General features: G+C 42.0%; 1 protein-coding gene across 4 annotated transcripts in view; it reads right to left on the bottom strand.

The window, feature by feature from the left end:
- Window positions 1–25,026, bottom strand: part of FGF14 (fibroblast growth factor 14) — a 421,227-nt gene that overhangs the window by 3,908 nt on the left and 392,293 nt on the right. For all 4 annotated transcript variants that reach the window (XM_074168349.1, XM_074145028.1, XM_074145845.1 and 1 more), the window contains one exon: window positions 8,173–8,371. In XM_074168349.1, the coding sequence (XP_074024450.1) occupies window positions 8,173–8,371 (199 nt within the window). The remainder of the gene's footprint in view (window positions 1–8,172; window positions 8,372–25,026) is intronic.

Here is a 25,026-nt window from a genome sequence, read left to right as displayed (position 1 = left end):
GTTTGGGTGATTCTTATTATAGTACAACCAATAGCAGTTACAGAAATGAGATGTACAGTGGCAGGGTTATTTAGCAATTAACATCATACAGTTTCATTCACTGGCTATTCTCGCCCAAAATCAGGTCCCCGTGTGGTACACATCGAACTTCCCCATCCTTCCGCATCACCCACCAAGTGCACCCGGGTCCTTGAGCAAAGGCAATCCCACGGACAGGTTTGCCTTTGCCTGAGGCAGGACTAACCCAGACTGTCTTCCCTAACATATTCTTCATGTGCACTACGGGGACTTTATCTCCCTCCACAGTACGTGGAGGTTTTGATTGGGCAGGGCCAGCTCGGTTGGTAGACCCCCTGGTGTTAACTAGCCAGGTAGCCTTTGCTAAGTGTGTATCCCAATTTTTTAAAGTTCCACCACCCATTGCTCTCAGTGCAGTTTTTAACAGTCCATTGTACCGTTCTATCTTCCCAGAGGCTGGTGCATGATAAGGGATGTGATAGACCCATTCAATACCATGCTCTTTGGCCCAGGTGTCAATGAGGCTGTTTCGGAAATGAGTCCCGTTGTCCGACTCAATTCTCTCTGGGGTGCCATGTCGCCACAGGATTTGTTTTTCAAGGCCCAGGATGGTGTTCCGGGCGGTGGCATGGGGCACAGGATATGTTTCCAACCATCCAGTGGTTGCTTCCACCATTGTGAGCACATAGCGCTTGCCTTGACGGGTTTGTGGGAGTGTAATATAATCGATCTGCCAGGCCTCCCCATATTTGTATTTCAGCCATCGTCCTCCATACCAAAGAGGCTTTAATCGCTTGGCTTGCTTGATTGCAGCACATGTCTCACATTCGTGGATGACCTGTGCAATAGTGTCCATGGTCAAATCCACCCCTCGGTCACGAGCCCATCTATATGTAGCGTCTCTTCCTTGATGGCCTGAGGAGTCATGGGCCCATCGAGCTATGAATAATTCACCCTTATGTTGCCAGTCCAGATCCACCTCGGCCACTTCAATCTTAGCAGCCTGATCCACTTGCTGGTTGTTCTGATGTTCCTCAGTGGCCCGGCTCTTGGGTACATGGGCATCTACATGACGTACTTTCACAACCAGATTCTCTACCCGAGCAGCAATATCCTGCCACAATTCAGCAGCCCAGATGGGTTTGCCTCTGCGCTGCCAATTGCTCTGCTTCCACTGCCGTAACCACCCCCACAAGGCATTTGCCACCATCCATGAATCGGTGTAGAGATAAAGTACTGGCCATTTTTCCCGCTCAGCAATGTCCAGAGCCAGCTGAATTGCTTTCACCTCTGCAAACTGGCTTGATTCACCTTGCCCTTCAGTGGCTTCTGCAACTCGTCTTGTAGGACTCCACACGGCAGCCTTCCACTTTCTATGCTTTCCCACAATCCGGCAGGACCCATCAGTGAACAGGGCATATCTCTTCTCATTTTCTGGTAGTTCATTATACGGTGGAGCCTCTTCTGCACGCATCACCTCCTCCTCCGGTGACATTCCAAAATCCTTGCCTTCTGGCCAGTCCATAATCACCTCTAGAATTCCTGGGCGACTGGGGTTTCCCATTCGAGTTCGCTGCGTGATCAATGCAATCCACTTACTCCATGTAGCATCCGTTGCATGATGTGTAGCAGGGACCCTTTCTTTGAACATCCAACCCAGCACCGGCAGCCGAGGTGCCAAGAGGAGCTGTGCTTCCGTACCAACCACTTCTGAAGCAGCTCGAACCCCTTCGTATGCTGCCAGTATCTCCTTTTCTGTTGGAGTATAGCGGGCTTCAGATCCTCTGTATGCCCGACTCCAAAACCCTAGGGGTCGACCGCGTGTCTCCCCTGGTGCTTTCTGCCAGAGGCTCCAGGTAGGGCCGTTCTCCCCAGCTGCGGTGTAGAGTACGTTTTTAACATCTTGTCCTGCCCGGACTGGCCCCAGAGCTACTGCGTGGACTATTTCCTGTTTAATTTGTTCAAAAGCTTGTCGCTGCTCAGGACCCCATTTAAAATCGTTCGTCTTCCGGGTTACTTGATACAGAGGGCTCACAATCAGACTGTAATCTGGGATATGCATCCTCCAAAAACCCACAATGCCCAGGAAAGCTTGTGCTTCCTTTTTACTAGTTGGTGGAGACATAGCTGCGATTTTATTGATCACATCCATTGGGATCTGACGGCGTCCATCTTGCCATTTTACTCCTAAAAACTGGATCTCCTGTGCAGGTCCCTTGACCTTACTTCGTCTTATGGCAAAACCGGCTTTCAGAAGGATTTGAATTATTTTATTCCCCTTCTCAAAAACTTCTTCTGCTGTGTTGCCCCATACAATGATGTCGTCAATGTACTGCAGATGTTCCGGAGCTTCACCCTGTTCCAGTGCAGTCTGGATCAGTCCATGGCAAATGGTGGGGCTATGTTTCCACCCCTGGGGCAGTCGGTTCCAGGTGTACTGGACACCTCTCCAAGTGAAAGCGAACTGTGATCTGCACTCTGCTGCCAGAGGGATTGAGAAAAATGCATTAGCGATATCAATTGTAGCATACCATTTGGCCGCCTTGGACTCCAGTTCGTATTGGAGTTCTAACATGTCCGGCACGGCAGCACTCAGCGGTGGAGTAACTTCATTAAGGCCACGATAGTCCACAGTTAGCCTCCACTCTCCATTAGATTTCTGCACTGGCCATATGGGACTGTTAAAGGGCGAGCGAGTCTTGCTGATCACTCCTTGAATCTCTAGTTGACGAATCAGCTTGTGGATGGGGATCAGAGAATCTCGGTTAGTTCGATACTGCCGCCGATGAACTGTTGTGGTAGCAATTGGCACCTGTTGTTCTTCGACCCTCAACAACCCCACAACAGAAGGGTCCTCTGAGAGACCAGGCAAGGTAGACAACTGTTTAACTTCTTCCGCCTCCAAGGCAGCTATGCCAAAAGCCCACCGGTACCCTTTTGGGTCCTTAAAATACCCTCTCCTGAGATAATCTATACCAAGGATGCATGGAGCATCTGGACCAGTCACAATGGGATGCTTTTGCCACTCATTCCCTGTTAGGCTCACTTCAGCCTCCAGTACAGTCAATTCTTGGGATCCCCCTGTCACTCCAGAAATACAAATGGGTTCTGTCCCTCTATAGCTTGATGGTATTAGGGTACACTGTGCACCTGTGTCTACTAAAGCTCTATACTCCTGTGGCTCTGATGTGCCAGGCCATCGAATCCACACTGTCCAATAAACTCGGTTGTCCCTTTCCCCCACCTGGCTGGAGGCAGGGCCCCCCTAATACTGGTCATAGTATCCGTCACTCACCTCGTGCAGAAATGCTCTGGAGGTTCCTTCAAGGGGATCAGAAGTAGGCTCAGGCCTTCTATTCTGTTTGGGGAACTGCACATTGGAAACCGGGGCAGCACTTTTCCTGGGGAGATCTGCTTTTGTGGTTGTTCTTCCTTGCAATTCCTGTACCCGTGCCCGTAGGATTGAAGTAGGTTGTCCATCCCACTTCCTCATGTCCTCTCCGTGGTCACGCAAGCAGAACCACAGGGTGCTTCGTGGGGTGTACTCCCTGTATTCTCTATCTTGAGTGGAAAAACGTCTGTTCCTAACAGCTGAGATACTGGCTCGTACAGGCGGGGAGGACATATTCTCTTCAAGTTGCTGGACCTTCCGGGACAGTTTCTCCACAGCTGAGACGAGGGGAGAAGACAGATTTTCTTCATATTGCCGAAGTCGGGCAGCCACCTCATCCACTGTTGGTCCCTCTTCGCCTTTCCATTCCATCACTGCTAATGAGTTGGCATATGATGATGGTGCGCTCCGTACAAACTTCCGCCACATGGACCTTGTGCATTGGATCTCATCAGGATCTGTGGGAAACTGGGCATTGTCCAGGTCATAATAAATCATCTCCCGCACGGCTAATTCTCTCAGGTACTGAATACCTCTTTCCATGGTGGTCCACTTGCTCGGATGACATACAACATCTTCACTGAAGGGATACCTTTCCCTCACGCCTGACAGGAGTCGCCTCCAGAGGCTGAGAGCTTGTGTCCTTTTCCCAATTGCCTTGTCAATGCCCCCCTCTCTAGACAGAGATCCCAGCTGCCTGGCTTCCCTACTCTCCAATTCCAAGCTACCAGCTCCGTTGTCCCAGCACCGGAGCAGCCAGGTGACAATGTGCTCACCTGGAAGTCGGCTGAAATCTTTTCGCATGTCCCGCAGCTCACTCAGGGACAGGGATCGAGTGATTATCTCTGGTTCTGCCTCTTCCTCTTGTTCTCGTGACAACCCTGGATCATCGTCATCCTTCGCTGAGCGAACTGATTTCTTGGTGTATTTCTTCTTCTGGATAGGGGCAACTGATATGGGCACAGGTTGGTTTTCTGGTTCAGTTGCAGTGCCTGCCACTGGGGCCGGAGCAGCCACCGCGCCTGCTGCAGGGGCCGGAGCAGACACCGTGCCTGCCGCAGGGGCCGGAGCAACCACCGTGCCTGCCACAGGGGCCGGAGCAACCACCGCGCCTGCCACAGGGGCCGGAGCAGACACCGTGCCTGCCGCAGGGGCCAGAGCAACCACCGTGCCTGCCGCAGGGGCCAGAGCAACCACCGTGCCTGCCGCAGGGGCCAGAGCAACCACCGTGCCTGCTGCAGGGGCCGGAGCAGACACCGTGCCTGCCGCAGGGGCCGGAGCAGCCACTGTGCCTGCCACAGGGGCCGGAGCAGCCACCGTGCCTGCCACAGGGGCCGGAGCAGACACCGTGCCTGCCACAGGGGCTGGGGCAGCCACCGCGCCTGCCGCAGGGGCCGGAGCAGCCACACTGCCTGTCAGCCTGGTTTCCATCTCTTCCTCCTGAGGATGCTGCGCACCATTGAGCAATGCTTGGTAGATACTGGCCAGGGCCCAGCACAATGCAGTGAGTTGTGCCTCTCTGGAATAGCCACAGCATTTTCCTTTCAAATATTCTATCACTTTATCGGGGTTCTGTAATTGTTCGGTGGTGAAATCCCAGACCATTGGAGGTGAAAAACTCTCTAGATACCTGCCCATGTTCTCCCACATGCCATGCCATCCATGACTCTCCAGCCTTGGGGCAGATCTCGGGGTGGTAGTCTTAAATAGTTGCTTAACCCTAAACAAAAACTGAAAAACATTCAGGAGACCGAGCAATAGGACCAAGCTGGTCTGCATGTCCCAAGAGTATTCAAAATTCTCAAAAACTGGCATATCCAGCACGAAAGAGAAAAGGGAGGTGAAAGAGCTGGGAAAAGCATCCCCCCCTGCTTCCCCTATAGACTCAGTGTGTTTATTAATAAATTCCCCGAGATATGGGCAGGAAAGCAGTGCCAAATAAACAACCCAACATAACCATCTGAACAGTGATGCTATCATATCATAAGTTGATATCGCACAGGACAGCAAAATTATAATCCTGATCCCTCTCCCAGAAGTGATAAACATCATCACGGGGAGTACATAGAGCATGTAAGAGTTTACATAACACAGCCATGAAAACAAACGAAGCAACATTGTCCCCAGTAAATAATACAATAAATACCGATAACAAATTCCTTTTAGCACACTCTGGTCAGATCTGTTTTTATCTCAACCCTCCGAGTTGCCCCACGTTGGGCGCCAAAAAGGACTGTCGTGGTTTAGCCTCAGACGGCAACAAAGGACCACGTGGCAGCCGCTCGCTCAGATGGGGCCCTCCCCCCGCCAGCGCGGCCGGGAGGGGAGAATCGGAAGAAAAAGGCAAAAACTCGTGGGTTGAGACAAAGGCAATTTAACAGAACAGCAAGGAGAGCAAGAAACAACAACAATAATAACACCGACAGAGGAATACACAGCCACGAGTACGATACCACCGCTTGCCGATCGCACCCGGGACGCCCCCCGACCGCTCCGCTCCCCTGGGGGATGACTTCCTGCCCCTCCCCTTCCCCGGCTAGCTCCTGTTACCCCCTGAGCATGGCTCACATGGGATGGAATACCTGTGTCCCTGCTAGGTCCTGGGGAGAATTAACCCTATCCCCGCCAGACCCAGGACACTGCCATAATGATTAATGCTCTTGGATAATTCAATTTCATTTTCCATGTCACTGAATCAGGTAATATTTCCACTTATACCTAACTTCAGCAGCATTTATTTATATCAGAACAACATTAAAAGAGATGTCAAAGCAGTCAAAGGAATTAATCATCACACGATGATTTTGGGACTGGCTGTGTGCTGCCATAGAGAGCACAATCCCTTCATCCCTTGGCTAATTAGAGTAGGAGGCAGGAGCATCAAAGTACTGACCTTGATCTTCAATGGTGTAAAGTTTCATAATAAATATGAAGGGCCCCATAGCATCATTAACTAATCAAATACTTGTTCTAACATTTCCAATGACATAATCTAAATCCTTTTTATGGCTTCTAAAAGTCTGAAATTAAATGTCTTCTCTAGAGTACATAAGGCTGGTTATGATCTATGTCTTCGGAGTGAGCCCCCCATAACTGCGTTTAGGACACTTTGCTGATTAATTAAAGGAGCTTGATGAAATAACACTGTGACATACAAAAACATTAAGTTGAATAACATGAGATGGAACTGTAAAGTAAGGAATTATATAACAGAGTTGTCATATTTGATGACTCCATAGTTATTTCTAAGCTTTGTCTAGGCTATTTTGATAGAGTCTGACCATCCAAATATTAATACAAAAGTCACTTATTTCCTAATCTATATGAATTGATGTTGCTGGTTTTCCCTCCCTACAATTCTTACAAATTTATATAAAGGGACTGACACATAAAGTGTCAATACTGTTGAAAGCTCCCGTAAGCTTTTGCAAGACGTGTGAAACACAAAGGCATCAACCTGAGTTCAAATATGAAGTTAAAACATAGGATTATTCAGATTCTCTCCTTATGATGAAGCTCTCAAACATTTAACAAACTGATTCTTTAATCAAAAATTTTAAGTTAAAATGTTAAAAGAAATGGGATTGCTAACTAAAGCATTACTCTGGCATATGTTTTCAGATGTTAAGTAATGAGATACTTTTCAGAATAACTGAGGCAATGTATAGCAATAATATCAATGAAATTTGGAGTGTCATCAGGACAAGAAGCAAAAAGAGGCATAGGTTTATAAAAGCCTACAGATAACCCACAAGTTCCAAGACATAAATGAATGTATTTATTTCATTCACTATGAGGACACTCTGAGACAGTTGGGATTGTTCAGCCTGGAGAAGAGAAGGCTCCAGGAAGACTCATTATGGCCTTTCAGTAATTGAAGGGGGCTTACAAAAAAGATGGAAACAAACTTTTTAGCTGTTGCAATAGGCCAAAGGGTAATGGTTTTAAACTAAAAGAAGGAAGATTTAGACTAGATAGAAGGAAGAAATTTTTTACCCTGAGAATGGTGAAACACTGGAACATGTTGCCCAGAGAGGTGGCAGATACCCCACTCCTGGAAAGATTCACGGTCAGGTTGGACAGGGCTCTGAGAAACTGCTTTAATTGAAGATGTCCCCGTTCTTTGCAGGGGAGGTTGGACTAGATGATCTTTAAAGGTCCCTTCCAACTATTCTATGATTTTTCAGAGAAAGCGTGATGTCATTTTAGTGTATAAGGTTAGTATGACTTTTATTCGCTTCTATCTTGGTTTAAAGGCTAATTTACCCAAGTTATGTGCGTTACATCAACTGACCAAGTAGTACAGTATGATTTATTTTATAAAAAGACCTCTTTTGTGTTTTGTATTAGAAAGCTTTTACTTTGAAATGCTGACATTTCATCCATTCCCTTTATAACTCCCAATTATCCTACAATATCCATTATTTCATTCTGCTTAATGAAAGGACTATTTTCTCACTGCAAGACTCACAACAGCTTTTGTCCCTACCGAGATAATATTTTAAAAACAACACAATGCACTTCCACAAAAGACTTCTTTTCTTGCAAAATGACCTCTTAATCCCCATAAAAAATGTTTTTGCAAATGCCCTTTCTAGCATCACTATGCCAAAGCACAAAACCACTCCATGAATCCTGGGGACTGTCATTTGGAATGGCCCCTGTGCGGGGCACGTACATTCACAAAAGGTATTTTAGAAACCATTCCCTCTTCTTCCTACCAGATTTATAGGAGGATCTTCAAGCAACAGACTGAGCCTTACCTTCCAATGGCTTGGGTAGAAAATGAGCTGCTGGTTTTGTTTTCTTCACTCTGTTTCCTTTCATGACCTGCCCTTCTTTGTTCAGCCCCAAGAACCAGGCCCTTCCGGACTCCTGTTGTCTGTAGAGCATGGATGAGTAGATTACATAATAATTTTCAAAAACAGACTCCTTGAATTTGCACTCCGGTGTAAAAAGTTCCTGTGGGAGGAAAAGTAAATGTTAAATGATTATCTCTGAAGTGCAGCTTCTGTTTTGTTACCTTACAAATACCTCTTGATAAGTTTAATATATGACTTATAATAAGGTTCTGCTTGGAGACCAGGAGATCTCTCTTCCTCTAGATGATTTCCAGGTGAAGTTATTTCACCTCCCATGGATGCCTCTGTTTTCCCATCTGTGCAACAGCGAAAGTGTATTTTCAAAGTACAGAGGAAGCGACACAGGTATAAAACCACTATTTAAAACACAGGAATAGTTTTTATTGCGCTGATTTTTCTGATAGGATATTCTTGTAAAGAATAAGAAAGTCTATGATAAAATAGCAATGATGAGAAAACAGTTGTTCATTTTTACCTAATGTTATGGGGTACACAGTATTTGTATTGCCATGGCTTAAGTTACCACCTGTAAGCAAAGCTGCCTGACGGATACCAGGCATACTAATTGCTTTCTCAATTAGGGAGCAACTTTTAACCTCAAATAGAAAGAATTGGTGTATTTTATCCAGCAACAGATGAAAAGCAGTTACTGCAGCAGCTGGGAAATAATTTGTGAACCTGCCCTAAACCAGGTTGCTTTGTCTGTGAGAGCAAGCACACTTAGTGTCTGTAGGTCACACTTGTTTACAGCATGGAGAAAAATATTCTCTGATCTGTGCAATGGCCATGCTTTTGCACTACCACTTCTTTACCACCTATGTGCACAGCTGTATTTATTATATACACATGAAGAAATACAAATACAGTCTGTACTAGAGGCACCAAAAGCTAATGACAGGCAACACCTTAACTGCACCTTCTCCTTTGCCATGGGGCCTTTTTCTCTCTCTGTTCCAAGACTTTAAGACATCTGTTGTTTGTGTTACTCTCCTTTCTCCTCCACTGATTTCAAATCACAGTAGGGCTAAAGGAGACTCAAAATAAAACCAGAAGGCAGGGTGGCATGCTAGAGGGAATGCCTGTTAAAGCCTAGCACAAGCATTTTACATGCGAGTCATGTTCCTCAGCTGTTGAAACAGCAGATGCTAATCAGGAAATGCCTACACAGCTCTCCTTATTACCTGCTTCACTGCAAATGCTACCCCCTGTGTTCCCCACTAAGTTTTACTTCCTTGTAAAGCTCAATTACCATAAACACTACTTCTTAGCCAATATTCACTTTTTTGTTTTTGCTATAAACAAAAGCTGTTTGTCATTTCATGCTCCTCCGTACTAGAGATGGTTGGCTGCCTGTAAACCCTATTTGTGTGTTTTCCCAAACAATATCCATTAGGATACTGAAACAAGATTCCTTCAAATCCTATCGCTCCTCTGAATCAAACTTGGCTCTTTCCTCTCTCATTTCTTTGGCGTTTACAGTAGTGTTTCTGACAGTGCACAGCATATGAAGTGGTAGGTATTTACTTTACCAAGTCAAAAAAAATGGATTATGTCACACAATTACTTGGCTACTCCTGGATGCAGACAGATAGACCACACAAACTGGCATCATTATTATTTCTTAGTTATGAAAAGCATAGAAATAGTCTACTAATTCTTTTTGGCATATGAGGAAGAGCCAAATCTGAATATGGTATTCTGCCTAAAAGTACTGCAGCTACATAGATGTCTGGGTAGTGTAAAAGCTTTAGACAGGGTTTGCTTTGATCCAGTATATTAGGATGCAATTCTGCCTGGGATAAGCTCTCAGCCAAAAGGTCACTTAAATTTATGTTATTTTAAAGCAGGCTAATAGTTCCACTGATGTGGGGAGTATTCATGAATGAAAATTAGGCACCTGATGATGACTATGCTGAACTGCAGTCACCAGTTCCTCTGAGGAAAGAATTACTCAGAAATGGGCACCTTCCCTGGGGCTCAGGTGGAAACTGAACGTTTCTAAGTTGAGTGACATCTAAAGTCTTGCCTCAGACACTGTCTCAGCTGGCTGAAAAGCTGTAGGCACCTATATTTTCTCCAGTAAAGGAGCCATGACACCTAAAATGCTGTCTCTGCATGTACTTAGGGTAAATCTAGATCTGTATACCTAAAACTCAACCCAGTAAGAACTCTCAGAAAATGACTAATGTGCTAACAGCACTGACTTTAAAAAAAAAAGTCATCCACAGACTCTATTCAAATCCATTGCTGGAGGGAAAGGCAGTACAATGGCATTTTGTAAGAGAAACTCAATGGTGAGGGTTACTCCCCTAGGCTACCTGCCTATCTGTATCCAATCTGAAGGAATACAAATCTGCATCTGGCTGACATGAATCATTTACATCTTCCCTGCAAGAATGACTTTTTGGGTTTTGATCCCAGGACATTTTGTATTAGGAAGTGAATGAATAAATTGCAAAACCAGACATGACTTGCAAACAAGAACTTGTGTTCAGGATTTCTCTTCCAAGGTCAGTGCCCAGATTTAACCTGTAGTCTTATATAAAAGGTGGTTTTCTCCTGTCAAAGCAATATCTAAAAAATAAAATATATACCAGTTGCCAATTTCCAAAACCCCAGGAGTGGGTTTTGGCTGCAAACTGCAATCTGATACAGCTTCCTGGGTCCTAGAGAAGTGAAAGATGTATTAAATTGTACCTTGCTGAGAAGAATTTTCACTTGGATATTTTTGCCAGCTTCCCATCAAGCTTTTGCTTGATGGGAGTCCTATTTGGAGATGTTTTAATTCTCCTGGTTGCTCTAGCGTTAATATGTATCACAACACACAGGTTGTGGGTTCAACCTCTTGCAATCACAAAGTTCTGTCATTGGGGAGTTCTTAGTTTTGGGGTCCCCACCAGTGTTGCCAAAACTCAGTATTGTAGTGTTACATGATAATAGTGGAGCCTTAGCTCACGGAGTCATGTGGGGGTGTCAGCATCTACTTTCATTTAAGAACAAAACACAAATGCAATAAAGAGAAAAGAGCCATTATCCACCTCTCAAACATGGGAGTGCGTGAATGAAGGATCTCAGGTTACCTGTGTTGTCAACATGGAGATATAAGGATTGCTGGAAAGCAATTCAGATGACAACTGAGATGAACTCCCTACCAAACAATGTCTTTCTGTCAATCAGAGGCTGAAGTCTGATACGATGAAGCTAGGTCTCCATGCTTAATCAATAATATGGCACAGTAGCAAATGACTATAGTTCAAAATCGAACTATAGCAAACTTTCCTGTCCCACAGGTCATTGAGTAAATGAAAATATTTGAATGAGTTATCAGTGTAACGTCCAATTACTGGGCTTTCACAATTTAATCTGCCATTTAGCTAGCTTTAATGAAGTAGCATGTACCCATTTGTAGCCATGGTCTTTCACTTAAAATAATCCCCAGAAAGCATGGAGTTTTTCTAGTAAAGCTCTCAGAAAGAGGAAATAATTATGCAGCTATGGAAAAGACACCTATGCTGCAAACCACAGAGTTGCAAAGTAGAAACTAGCATGACAACACAGCTAGCCATGTAGCTTCTAGATATTGTTTAAAAATTACATGGACACCAGCAATATTAAACTATATCTCTCTTCAGTAAGGCAATCAATAATGAACTGTCGAGGCTGAACAAAAAAGTAATCTTCCACTGCACATCATGAGGGACAGTGCAAGACCAGAGCTCTGCCACGGTCATCAAAACAGCCAGTTCCAAGGACAAGGGCTTCCACAAAAGTATCCTACCTTCTACTCCTGAACCTTCAAGCCTCTTTAAATTTGTGTTTTAATCTCAAATATAGGAAAGGACGGTATCGTTCTAGTCACAGCTCACACAAGTGATATAGCTAGCAGTCAGCCACTTGAATTGTAGCCAGCAGCAAATAAGGAGGCAGTGGATTCCCCTGGAGATGGGCTCAACAGCACTTGTTCATCACACCAGGCAGCAAAAGCACAGCTGCAGGCTGAACTCGCTACAGCTTCTTCTTGGCACCAAACAGAAAACAAAACCACAAGACAAACTCAAAGAGATTGCTGGGCAAGGAACAGCCAGCCTCATCAAGCACTGCAAAAAAAACCCTAATACTATTCATTATTTGCACTTAGAAGTCTGGGTCATGGAACCGGACCTCAGTGCTTTGGAAGTACAGACCAAGTGGAGTCTGCTTGATGTGAACACCTTTCAATCCAAATAGCGATTGACACAGGGCAAAAAAAACCCCAAACATCCAAGCAATGATATCAGCATGCTAGTGGTTAGCTATTGAACATTTTTTGTAGGAATGATGACAAAGGATTTTCAAGGAGAGACTGAAAAAAGGACAACACTGGCTCTATGGAGGCTCATGGGACACTTCTGCGCAGTGAGAAAAGCACAAAGGTATTTTGGGGGTTCAAGACTAGAAACACGGGAATCAAAAGAAGGAAGTGACATTTTAATAGTGGATAGAAAGGTTGAAAATGACTCACGAAGAAGGGCCTTAAAATTGAAGAGAAGCAGTCTGTGTTTAATGAGGAGAAGGCACTCAAAAGAGAAGTACAGTTAAAATAATGAAACTGGTAAATTAACTGTGTGGCAGGCTTCTGAACTGAGACCACGGGGGTGGCACTGTGTTTCTCAGTGCAGGAGGGGAGGATGCCGGAGTAATCGAGGTGTGAAATGATGAGAGCCCAGAAAACAGCTGCAGTGCTGTAGAAGGGCAAAAGGCCCTAACAGACATATTTATGCAGCAAGACCTGTAAGATCTGGAGGCTTCACCTGCACATGAGAACTGGAAAACACCTAAATTGGTATTTCTCTGACTTGCTGCACATTGAATTAGGTGAGTTAGACTACCTTCGTACAGTGTAGCTATTCGACAAACGCTGCTGTAAGAGAATAAAAGAGTTACCCAAGTTTTCCCATCTACAGCACCAAAATTTTCCAACTCTTAAGCTGGCCAAAAGGCTACAGTTCAGAATGATCTTCTCAAGAGTTCCTCTTCAAATGGCAGAAAACCCAGCAACACATAGTTTATGTGTTATAGATTAAAGACAAATTGGGTTCCCTGTATGTTCAGCAGACGTTTAGCTGATCTGGGCCTAAAACCTCCTTAATAGAAACATAATTTTTACATAGAAAAACAAGAACAAGCAAAGTTGGCAGAATTTTCTATGTGCAAACTGGCCGAGTAAGATACCAAGGAGCAGGAGGCTTTAGCTGCCATACTACAAACCTTGCAGTGACTTTACTAAAAAAACTTCAAAATAAAAAGCAATAATAGCTGAACCTGCCAATCCTACAGATGCCCCATGAAAGCAGCAAATGCTCAGAAGTCTGTTCACATGCTTTCCACAGTCTTCTGACAGAAAATTTCCTTAATAGACCACAACAGTCAAAGAACACCATTATTGGCTCTTCAGAGCTAGTGTGATTTCTGGTCTCTGGAAGATTCCTAAGCACATAAAGTTTAAAAAAATAAAAATTTTTTAAAAAGTAGGACTTGATGTCATGCAGATAAAAACCAGGCATGATTCTTACTTGTTAAAGAATCACTGAGAGTGCAGTAAGGATGTCAGCGTGTAAAAGTAAAACTTTTAGCTATAATTCCTGTCTCTGATTTTTTACCTTTTAAAAGACCCAAAGATATGAATATCACTACTTGTAAAGGAACAAAACACAACTTTGGACTAAATTTAGGCAAAAGTAAATGTAAATCAATGCTATTGCAAATATTAACACTTACTTATTCATGTACATTCATGAGCACCCAAAATAAGGTCATGAATAAAACTCATATAGCATCCATAAAGACAAACTAACAAAAATAGCTCGGACATATTTCTGTGTGTTTAAGATGGTATTGATTGCAGCCTGAATTTGGCTTCATTTTCTGGCCAGATTGAGAGAGAACATAAAACAGCTTCGATTACAAAAAATTCCTTGTTTTGTAACAGAAAGGTTGCTTTGCTTACAACTAGTGATATCAAACTATAATTTATTAAAGGCAATAATATTTTGTATGGAAGGCAGAACACATACTCATCACTTCCATAAACTTACCATTTGCAAGACTAAACAATGATGTCAGATAAAAGCATATTTTAAATAATAACATCAAGAATGATCCCAAATTACTACTTGTATATACTAGCCAGGAGAAGTCTTATACTGTCTCCTCATCCACATAGAAGTTAGTATTATATCACAAGCAGTGCTCAGGTATTTATGTTCTTTTGATGGATACCTACAATTCAGAGTTATCAACTCAGTGGGACATGGATGAAATAAAACAATTTTTTCTTGATATAAGTGTTTCTGATATATGTTATTTAAGGTTGTACAGTTCGACTCCAAAAGTGAACTAATGTTTTTGAAATGAAGCCCATCATGCAGATCTGAATCATGACCCTCTCATTAGGAGTGAGTGAATCAAGGTTGTTTAAATTCAAAAGAAGGTCTGGGGGAGCAGCCTGGAAAAGCTTACTAATTTTTAAAACTGTCTTCATGGCATTTATGTGCCAAAACCAGAATACTTCAACAAATGCTCAAGAGAAGAACTGCTAAAAAAGTGTTGCCTCAGCTGAATAGAAGAAGAAAAATGAATTTAAGAAATATTAGCAATAAGCCAAATTTGTAACTATGGGTTTAGAATGGGCTGGAGCCCACTGACAGACATCACACGATATAGCATATGGTCAAGTATATCCTGCTTCATCCCCACAGACATATAAAGGAGAGTGAAGTCATTTTTCTACTTCAGTCCCACTTTGAAGTTTCACAAAAATGTGTATTTTTTGGCTTGAGTACATCCTTGGCTTTAAAGGAAATGCAGCCAGAATCCTCGTACCAGTGAAATGAGATATTCTTTCTGCAAGAGCACAATCTCCTCCTCACCTAATCCTCAGCACCTAGCTTCCCTTAAGATTTAAATTTACAGTAAAAATCTGCTTTAAGTCTTCAGCTTAAACACCAACTAAAACTCCTTGCTGTACCAACACAAAAAAGGCTTCTTTTATCTCCCATACAGCATCTGTGATTAAAGAAATCCAGTATCAATAAGAAAGGCATACACCCCAAGGCATGACTAAGAGAAATTGCGTGCGTTGTAGGGAATATTTTCTTCCATTACTGCTATGGGACGGTGAGGAGAAGAACGTGAGTAAACCAGCCTATCTTTACCAGTCGCTTTTACTCAGAACAGCCATAATTCATCAGCTTGTAGACAGCACCAGGTTCTCAGCTAGAAAAGGTCACTGCTGAGGGAAAAATGGGACAGCACTAAATTAAGAGACTGAAAGGAAGGATTTAACAACATGGCTGTTGAAACAAACCACGATGGGCTGGGGAAGAAATTCTCATCCAGTTGCCCATCAATCCATCGTTCTGTTCCTGGATGAATAATGCAGGGGGAATAGAGAGTACTCTCAGATATAGACTGAACCTTTCCAAATGACAGTGGAATCTTTTGACGCAACTTTATACAGACACTTACAGCCATTACTGTAGACAACCTTCTGGAATCCAAATGCCTCAAATAATATAAACTATCACAAAAAGAAGCAAAATAATTATTGAAATGACCAAGTACCCAAAAAGGACCAAGGAGGATGACTCTTTCTTACCATTTACCACTAATGAAATCTCTGTTCCTCTACAATACACTGAAATGTTTTTGCCACTGCATGACTGATACATTAGCATTAATTAGCTACTGTTGTGCAATGTCAGATAGGACGGTATATTTTCACATATATGGTGGTGTTACATCGTATTTGCAGACCTCCCTGAGTATGATAGTATGACATGTCCATAACTATCTACAAACGTAAAAGTAAACATAAATAGATGCAAATTCAGAGGTATTTTTTAAGGTATACTTCAGACTCTTTCAGTTCTACATGTTCCCTCTAGAAGATGTGTGAATTTATGAAAGTTTTAAATGGGTGTCATTTACAAACTGAGAAGCTAGAAAAAGTTGCAAGAACACTCAAATTATAAGAAGTGGCCTACTTCAGTGTACTCTTTTTTACTTCTTTTTCTTTACAGCTGTAAGCTTTTCTGCTTGCAGCCCTTTTTATGACCTCTCAGTGCGTGAATTGTACCACCTAGAGAATTGACTATTATAAAAGACAGGGGCTGGAATGAATAAAAGTCAGTTAGGGTACGTCAATTATATGAACCTCTTGCTAATGTCTCTGTTGTCCTTTTGCTGTTTTACACTGGGAGTCCATAAAAAGAACATGAGAGGCAAGCCCAGAGGAACCTCAGTCTGAGGAGACTAATACAAGGCAAAACAATTCTGTTACAAATGCAATCAGTTCTCTGAGAAAATGCATTAGCTATGTCTTCTCTTAGTTTCATGGCTCAAATAAGCTGCAGTTGACCACTGAAGGCTGCGAAGCAAAGGGATCTGAGACCAGTTTCAGATGTTTGTTACTTAACTCTTGTTATACAGCAAGTACATATTTTAGGAGAAAAACAGCAATTCTTTGCTTCTTTCACTGTGCATCTTCTTGCCCAGCTTTGTTATTCAGCCACGGAGGCACTGCTGTAAGTATTCAACAGGTTTTCTCCATTTCCTTCCAAGGCAGCTTTCATACATGAAGACAAAGGACCCTAAATCCGTTCTCTGTTCTGCTTCCTCCTCTCCTTTTTCAATAAGAAGGTAGAAGATGTTGGATGTCAAATCTTAAAGATGGCCAAAGCCTGATGGGCTGAGAGGCTCTTAAATATTCTGTACTCTTTCCTGTTATGCATTTTCATTCTTTCATAGAGATGGATGTCTACAGCACTGTTTCACTTAAACATAAAAATTCAATGCACATATGATGGGACACTCAACACATATGTCACACCCTACATAATCTCTCTCCAGAAAAGGTAATACAAGAGCAAAGTTGCCTGAAATTATTCCACTCACGAATTTAAACAAGACTCCTAAATTTCTTGCTAATATTTTGAAATGCAAGTGCAGTAAATATTTATATATATATATCATGCAACTAGTAGTTTTCACTTACTTAATATATTTCAGTTTATCCAGTGATCTAAAAATATTTTTGTTTTTTCTGTTATTTCAGGTATCCATTATCAGAAGAACCTTAAAGTATAGAGATTCACATGCAAACATTGAAAAGCTGAATAGTGAATCAATACCAAAGACAAAAGAAAATCCATTCTGTCTCCTGTTTTAGCTAAACAATTAATGGGAAATAAAATGTCAGCCACTAAAAGGTATTTTTGGAATGGCATCACACTGTTAACCAGTCAGAAGCGGTGAAAGGAAACAAGTTAGACATTTTGCGTATATCATTATATGTTAAAAAAGCAGAAACTTAATGTATCTCATTAAATAGGAGATGATTACATGCAACTCGTAATACACTCAGCAGCGATGCTCGTTGTTGTTATGGATGGGTAACAGCAGGATGATTATAGATACATCCTGACACTCAGATAAAATTCCTCTTTTAGCAACACGCTTATAAAGGTTCATTATGAACAATGTGAATATATAGATGTCTGGCAAAACCCATAAAGGCATAAAAATCAGAGTGGTAGCGAAGGATTAGGGCTTTTTATTTCCCCCTGTTACAATACGCATTGCAGAACTGAAAAAACTCTTTGGAGGTACTTTTACCAAATAGCATTCATAACAACAATAAACAAGATTTTTATCCATAGCTGTTGGCAACTGAGGGATAACCAATGCCAAGGTGTTAGAAATCTGACAATATCCTATAAAATCAGTTAGTCCCTTGCTCTCAAGCCTCTGCCTAACTCATTGTCTATTATAGCATGTTCCTATAGCTGTCCTGTGGAAAGTCAAAGCTTAATATTGCATGGATAACAACATATTGATCCTAGAGCAGCTTCAGTCTATTCATGAACAATCCTGATGAATAATGAGATATAGATCCAACTTTTAACCCTTCTAATCTGCACCTGGGGAATGCAGACTGCAGAAGAAAAAAAAAAATCACTTTTTTTTTTAGCATCTATAGTACTCTAATGAGAAGACTGACTTCTCTGTATCCTATTGTTTTCCAGCAGAATTCATTATACCATAACACGCACAGCAGTTTTTGCAAAGAGGCTCAGCCGTTGTGAATACGTTTCAAAGAAAGCAATGAGGTTTTATTTAAGATTACAGTTGCTTGGAAGTGAATTTACATCACCTATGTTCCTGAGAAATGGAGGATCTTCTTCTCTGCCAACATGGCATTAAAAATGCATTATCTATTGACTTGAGTGGCTAATTGCAAAGATAAACTAAGCTAGAAAACATGTATTACTATTGAGCTGTGTATAAAAACAATTGGAAGTACAGGATCAGGGTCAAAACTACAATCTACTCAAAAGAATATGTTCGATCTGTAACCCGCCTTTGACTGGCAAAGAAAACACAATTAATACACATATTAAGGTGTTCCCTAGTTGTTCCCAGTAAAATTACTGAAAAGAAAATTGGTTCTGTTTTAGCTCAAACCAGGACATCACATCACCTGTAAGAAGCAGGAGTAAACTGCTGAATGCAAAAAAAAGACTGTTTTAAGGTTTTACAAACAGCATATTATTGATTTCTAAAGAAAAAAGCATGAAGTATATATCTGGTATTTTGATTTCCAAGTCCGTTGGAAACACAATTCTTCACTGGTGCACCAAAGCTGAGGACAGTTTTTCATATCTTTCTGTCACAAGAAAGGTATGCATCAAGCCATACTGCACATAAATGCTGAACTACAAGGGATAATTTAGAAAGGCTGGAAACAGGCTGAACTTCAGCCAGTGACTTGGTTACCCCCAGCTGATGCCTGGTGATGTCTCTGAAGTTACCTTGACCTCAGTTTCCTTTTCAGAGAGAAATTACTTCATCTGTGGGTTACAAGCACTAATTTATCACCTAGTTCCTGGCTCTGTAGGCTCAAGTGATCCTTGATAACTCACAAAACTTGCCTCTTATACCTCTTTTCATTGCTTATAATTTACCTGAAGAGCTTTGGAGGTTATTTCCTGTATTGAAACTCCTGTATTCTCCTTAGCCATTGCAGTAAGCCTATGCTCAAGACTTGGCCTATGCCAAGAAGTTATTTCTTGTGGCCTGAATATCCTCCTCACCCTTCATGACCATAAGCTGGCTCCAGCTCTGGCCAGGGGCTTTTCCCCAAGCAGGGAAATCCAAACACTCACACTCACTTTCTCTCACTCTACAGACTTAATCGAAAACTTCAGTGTTGTGGCCAAAGGCAATGGAGAGATATCCATCCCTAGGTTACTTGCCCACGGAAGAACTTTGCCAAAATTTCTGTACTTGGTTTTCAGATGATATCCTTTTCTGTCATTCCTTTCCACTAGTTCTTTTCTTTTCTTTTTTTTTTTTTTTTTGTTAATATGTATTTACATGCTGTCTTCTTTTCTGTACAATCCCAGGTCCCATAGACATAAAGGAAACCCACCAAAGCAAAAAAAAAAAAAAAAAAAAAAATCACAATAAAAGAATCAAAAATATCTAGCAAGTTTTTATTCTGAGAGAAGTTTGGAGAGGAAAAAAGAAAAAAATCTCAGTAAGGAAAAGAAAAAGGTGTCTTACCACTAGATCATGTCTTAACTCCTCCAGAACAAAGTTCCTTGTAATTATTTTTCCTTGATATGCAAACTAATTCATTGACTGCTGTCACATTGTCAAGCACTGGCTATGCTTTTGTAAGACTGTGCCTCCTTGCACACAAGATTGTGGGGTTTTTTGTATTTGTTGATCTATGTTCCATTTTTCTTGCCATTTCTTTCAAGCCTTTCAAGAACTTTTGTACTGTATTTTCTCTTTCATTCTCCCACAATAGTCAAACCATCAGCATATTCAAAATGTTGCTACGAGCCATATGAAATCCTTTTTCCTGAGAATGTCACAATGACTTGCACGTCTGTTTCCATGCCCATATACGCTGAGGAACGTATCTGTTTACCTTGACCTTAAACTGACATTGAATAGGGCAAAGATTTGACTTCCTGCTTAGACTTTCATCCTTTGAGCTATAAGCACTCAACTCTCATCCTTGGCTTTACCTGGTTTTCCAGTTTTTCCCACTGTGTCCCAAAGACATTGCATGGCATGCATTCGTAAAATGTATCAAAACTGCATATATGTTTTGCTCTTATTCCTGTTGAATTAGTTCAGAAAGTTCTTAAAATTAAGTGAAGATCCAGATAAAGCACCTATGTTTAGACCTAAATTTGTTACATTTGTTTACATTACTTTTTGTGTCTACCTTTCACATTGGTCCAGACAGATACAAGCAGTCCCATGTAAGCCTGTGTTTAAGAGTCTGTTTTTCAATACCTTACTCATCATAACAGAATTTGGTTCTCATGATTGTTTAAATACAGAAATAGATATGGATGTGTCCTTTTCTCCCCAAAAATTCCCCGTGCTGCTGCATTTGTATAGCCAACAGGTGATTTTTTTTTCTTGCTGCTCATAATTCCTTACAAAACATGATTTTCAAATATATTCTCATCAAAAGGAAAGTTAAACCAAACAGGGGAAACAGGCAGCCAGAAAAGGAGACATCAGATTTGTTGGATTTCTTTTTCTTTGTTTTCTCTTTGTTTTTCACAAAAGCTGTATCTGTTTAGAGGGGGCAGGGGGTGAAAGATAAACACCATGCATATGATTCTCAAATATGTTTCACCATATGGAAAGAAAGATCGACCAGAGAAAAGGGTACTTATTTTTCCTGCTCTACAGTATTTTTTAATTTATTTTCAATAGAGCTGAAATACATGTCTCATTTGCAGAAAACATGACAACACAAGATGTCATTCAATAAGTACATTCAAGACTTAAATAAATACAGTACATCATCTTGAGAATGAAGGAATTTTATACCTGTAGTATAAAAAATACATTTCTTTTATAAGGAATCAGAATACATTAACTATTGTGGTGGCCTTTAGCTCAGAGGTTTAAATAAGCAAGCTCCACTGAAGAGTCAAGCAAATACGACTTTTTGACTGGGAATGAAGCAGTTGATTAGACTCATAGAAAAGAATCATAGAATCATAGAATGGTTTGGGTTGGAAGGGACCTTAAAGATTATCGAGTTCCAACCCCCCTGCCATGGGCAGGGACACCTCCACTAGAGCAGGTTGCTCAAAGCCCCATCCAGCCTGGCCTTGAACACTCCAGGGATGGGGTATCCACAACTTCTCTGGGCAACCTGTTCCAGTGTCTCACCACCCGCACAGTAAAGAATTTCTTCCTGATATCTAATCTAAATCTCCCCTCTTTCAGTTTAAAACCACTACCCCTTGTCATATCGCCACACTCCCGGATAAAGAGTCCCTCCAACTCAACGAATGTCAGGACTGATCTCACCTGTGCTAACACGTTAGCCCAGAGGGACTACGGACTATCGCATCTCTAACCATACCCTCTGCTGCACTGGCATGCTCCTTATAACAAGGGGCAAGCCTACAGAAGTGTCTGTTTCCACGGTGGAATAACGTGTACTTGAGAAACATGCTTTCTGTGTCCATGACCTCCTAGTGCCAAAGTAAGGACAGAATACAGACACAGTTTAAAATGCATAAAAGCAATGATTTGTGGAAGAACAAATGAAAGAGTGGACAAAGAAAGGGATCTTTTACTGCAATAAATGGGAGATTTTCTAAACTATTTCTTGTGTTATGCTGCCTTGCTTTCTTTCTACTTCTTTTTTATTTTTTTAATTGTATTTAAGAGAAATTTAGCGATGAGTTTAATCTGTCATCAGTGGTATTTCCTCAGGACTTTGATCATGCCACTTCCATTCCTTTGCAGGTATTTTTGATAGTTACTGAAAAAAACACACTGAGTTTAGGGACTATTACCTATTATTCTATTCAAATATCTGATTTCTATAATGAGTCGAGTATAGAGATGTGAGAAAATAATAGCAAGGAGACCAAGTCTGCTCATAGAGGGTTTGAGCTGCTGTATTTCAACTATTGAAATTGAGATTGCTGAAGCATTATAGGAGAAATGAACCAACGGAACACACAATTGATAGTATAAAACTTACAGCAGGTGACGCACCCTCTTCTGCCTATTAAAAATTGCCTGTCAGGTATTTTTAATTATACTTTTGGCTTAACTAAAATTCTTTATACACTGAAGGGGTCTCAAACATGTGGAAAAAAAGACAATTTTTATGTGTCCTTGTTAACTAATTAACAGTCATCTATCAGATGTATTAGTGCTTAAAACAATATGACAGCAGCAATTGTGTTGTGGGTTTTTTAATCAATCACATATGCTCTTAATATTAAAAAATTAAAATAATTTATTTTTAAATCCACATTTGAAAGGAGCCTGCCTTGTGGTATAGTTTGTTTGGATTCCTGACAATGTAACGACACCCTGATACTTGGGAAATCTCAGGGTGCAGAGTAGGTAGTTTGGCTGCCAGTAACATGCTGGGAGAAAGAAGAGACCCCCTTCTTCACGTTGTGGACTGATATGATGCTCTGTCAGCGATGCCAAGGAGAGTGCTGCTGCTGGGAGCCGCCCCTGCATGTGTGTGTGTGCAGGTGTGTCACTCCTGCTGCTTCTGGAAAACCATCAGCTTGGGAACTGAACTCTCCCGTGGAAAAAAAGCAGCAATTTAAACAATGCCGGCAGAAAATATAAAATCGGAGGCGTTGGATATATCTGCCCACACCAGTCACCAATTTCAGAGAATAAACTTTAATTCTCTTATCTCCTTGCATGAGATCAACAGAAAAAACAGGGCCACTGTGAATTGCCGTCACAGTTTCTGCTGAGGTGCTCAGTCCCCAGCAGTCAAAAGAACATGCTGTTTACGTTGTGCATGATTTACATCGGTAACAGAATTGGTATTTCACAAAAAGACAAACAGAAACCTGTTTGTCTTTCTTCTCATTTCTGTCAAGCTTTATATCTTCAAAGGTCTGTACTAGTAATTCCACCCACCATTGCCAGTAAATAGGTTGGAAAAAGCCTTTGGAGTACGTTATCCCTAGGAAAAGCTGGGAAATTGAGAATAAAGCCAACATTCTCAAAGGTAGTCTCTGATTTTGAGATTATTGTGTTAGCAGCGATACCTGCAAGCCAGACGTTCAGCTGTGCAGTGCTGGGCAGCCCCTGCTCCACGCTCAGCAGCTTCACCTCTTCTGAACATCAGTCCAGGAATTTAGATGCCCAAAATATACAACTGTGGAAATTTGAAATACATGATCTTCCCCAATCAGTCCCATTTTTCAAGCCAGCTAAAATGCGCTGCTTGCCAATGTTATGCCTCTTCAGGAAGCCTTGGGAGTGTTTCATCACAGATTGTCACTGTTATCCCTGTGCTGTCCCATCTATACATACTGCACAACACTCAATGCAGAACTGTGTATTTTGTTATCTAACTTGAAAACAGCCCACATTTAAACACCTATGCAGATCAAGCGCAGTGTTGTGGTTGCAAATCAACAGAGGCACTGACCCCAGGAACATCCCCCAGGATAATACAAATATCCCTGCTATACTAGCCCTCTTCCCAAACCGTGGACTTTTGGATCCATGCAGGATGTGTAGTTCGATCTGGGAAGTCAAAGGGTAAGTTCACAGGGCAACTAAGTTACCAGAAATGTTTTGCAGCCTGTGACAATAAAGGTAGGCAGAATTCTGTACAAACCACTTTTTCAGAGCTCCAAAGTGAGCAGTGTATTTGCTCATGATGATATCCAGGGGAGTACCATCCGCCCCTGGCCTCAGCCGATCAATTCGTGTTAGCAAAGCTATTTTAGAAACTGAAATTAAGTAAATAGAGTCATGCTCACAAAGAAAAGGGAGAAAAAAACCCTCTGCTTTATTTTTCTAACCTATCACTGCCTCCAGAACACTATTGCAGGTATTTCATTACTTGCTCTTATCAATAATAACAAAGGGGTGCAATATTTGAGAAAAAAATTATCCTTTCTCTACCCACACAGTGTCTGTCTCCTGCCTGACACTTCTCAGGCTCACGACTTGTACAACACCCACAGTCTGCACACCTTTTACCGAAGAGTTATCTGGTGCCGCAGCGTGTGTATCTATTAAACATAAGACTGACTCAAACCTAATTTACATTGGGTTACAAAGTAGAGGTAAAATTTCGAAATTGTAGGAGTGAAGACTAACAGCGTGATGTAGGTAATGAAAACATAAACCTTGCCTGATTCACTTAACACTCACTTCCTTGGACTTTTTAAGGGGCCTCAGAGCATGGGCTTGGAAGGCCCTTTAGTCAGTTAAAGCCCTGAGTTTCAGCACAGATGACACCCTGAGGACACTACAGGGATGTCATTAAAGGTAATTTCTGAGGGACCAGCCTGGCTCCTGCTGGGGATGGGGCTGCCCAGTGTGGGGGAAGAAGGAGGATGGTGCTGGGGCAGGGAGCAGCCTCTTTCCCTGGTACTCACCTGAGGGAGGGGACAGCCAGACCCTGGGTTATGGGGTCTGCTTGGAGGTGGCCACAGCGTATGGTAGCAGTAAGTCATGTCCTGAGCCTCCCAGACAAACCATCAAGCTGCGATGGACATTCAACACTTTTTTGCTTTTGTATTCTTCCAGGCAAGCCCACCAGCTGGGGTGGGCAGGCAAAGGAAGCTGCTCCTGACCAGGTCACGGCTCAATTTATGAAAATTAAAATAGACTCCCTCTCCCTTCACTGAAACTCAGCAGATACGCAGGCTTTTATTACCTTAGCCATTT

Source organism: Numenius arquata, chromosome 1 (genome assembly GCF_964106895.1).
Source record: "Numenius arquata chromosome 1, bNumArq3.hap1.1, whole genome shotgun sequence".
NCBI lineage: Eukaryota > Metazoa > Chordata > Aves > Charadriiformes > Scolopacidae > Numenius > Numenius arquata.
This window is presented reverse-complemented; position numbering and strand designations above follow the sequence as displayed.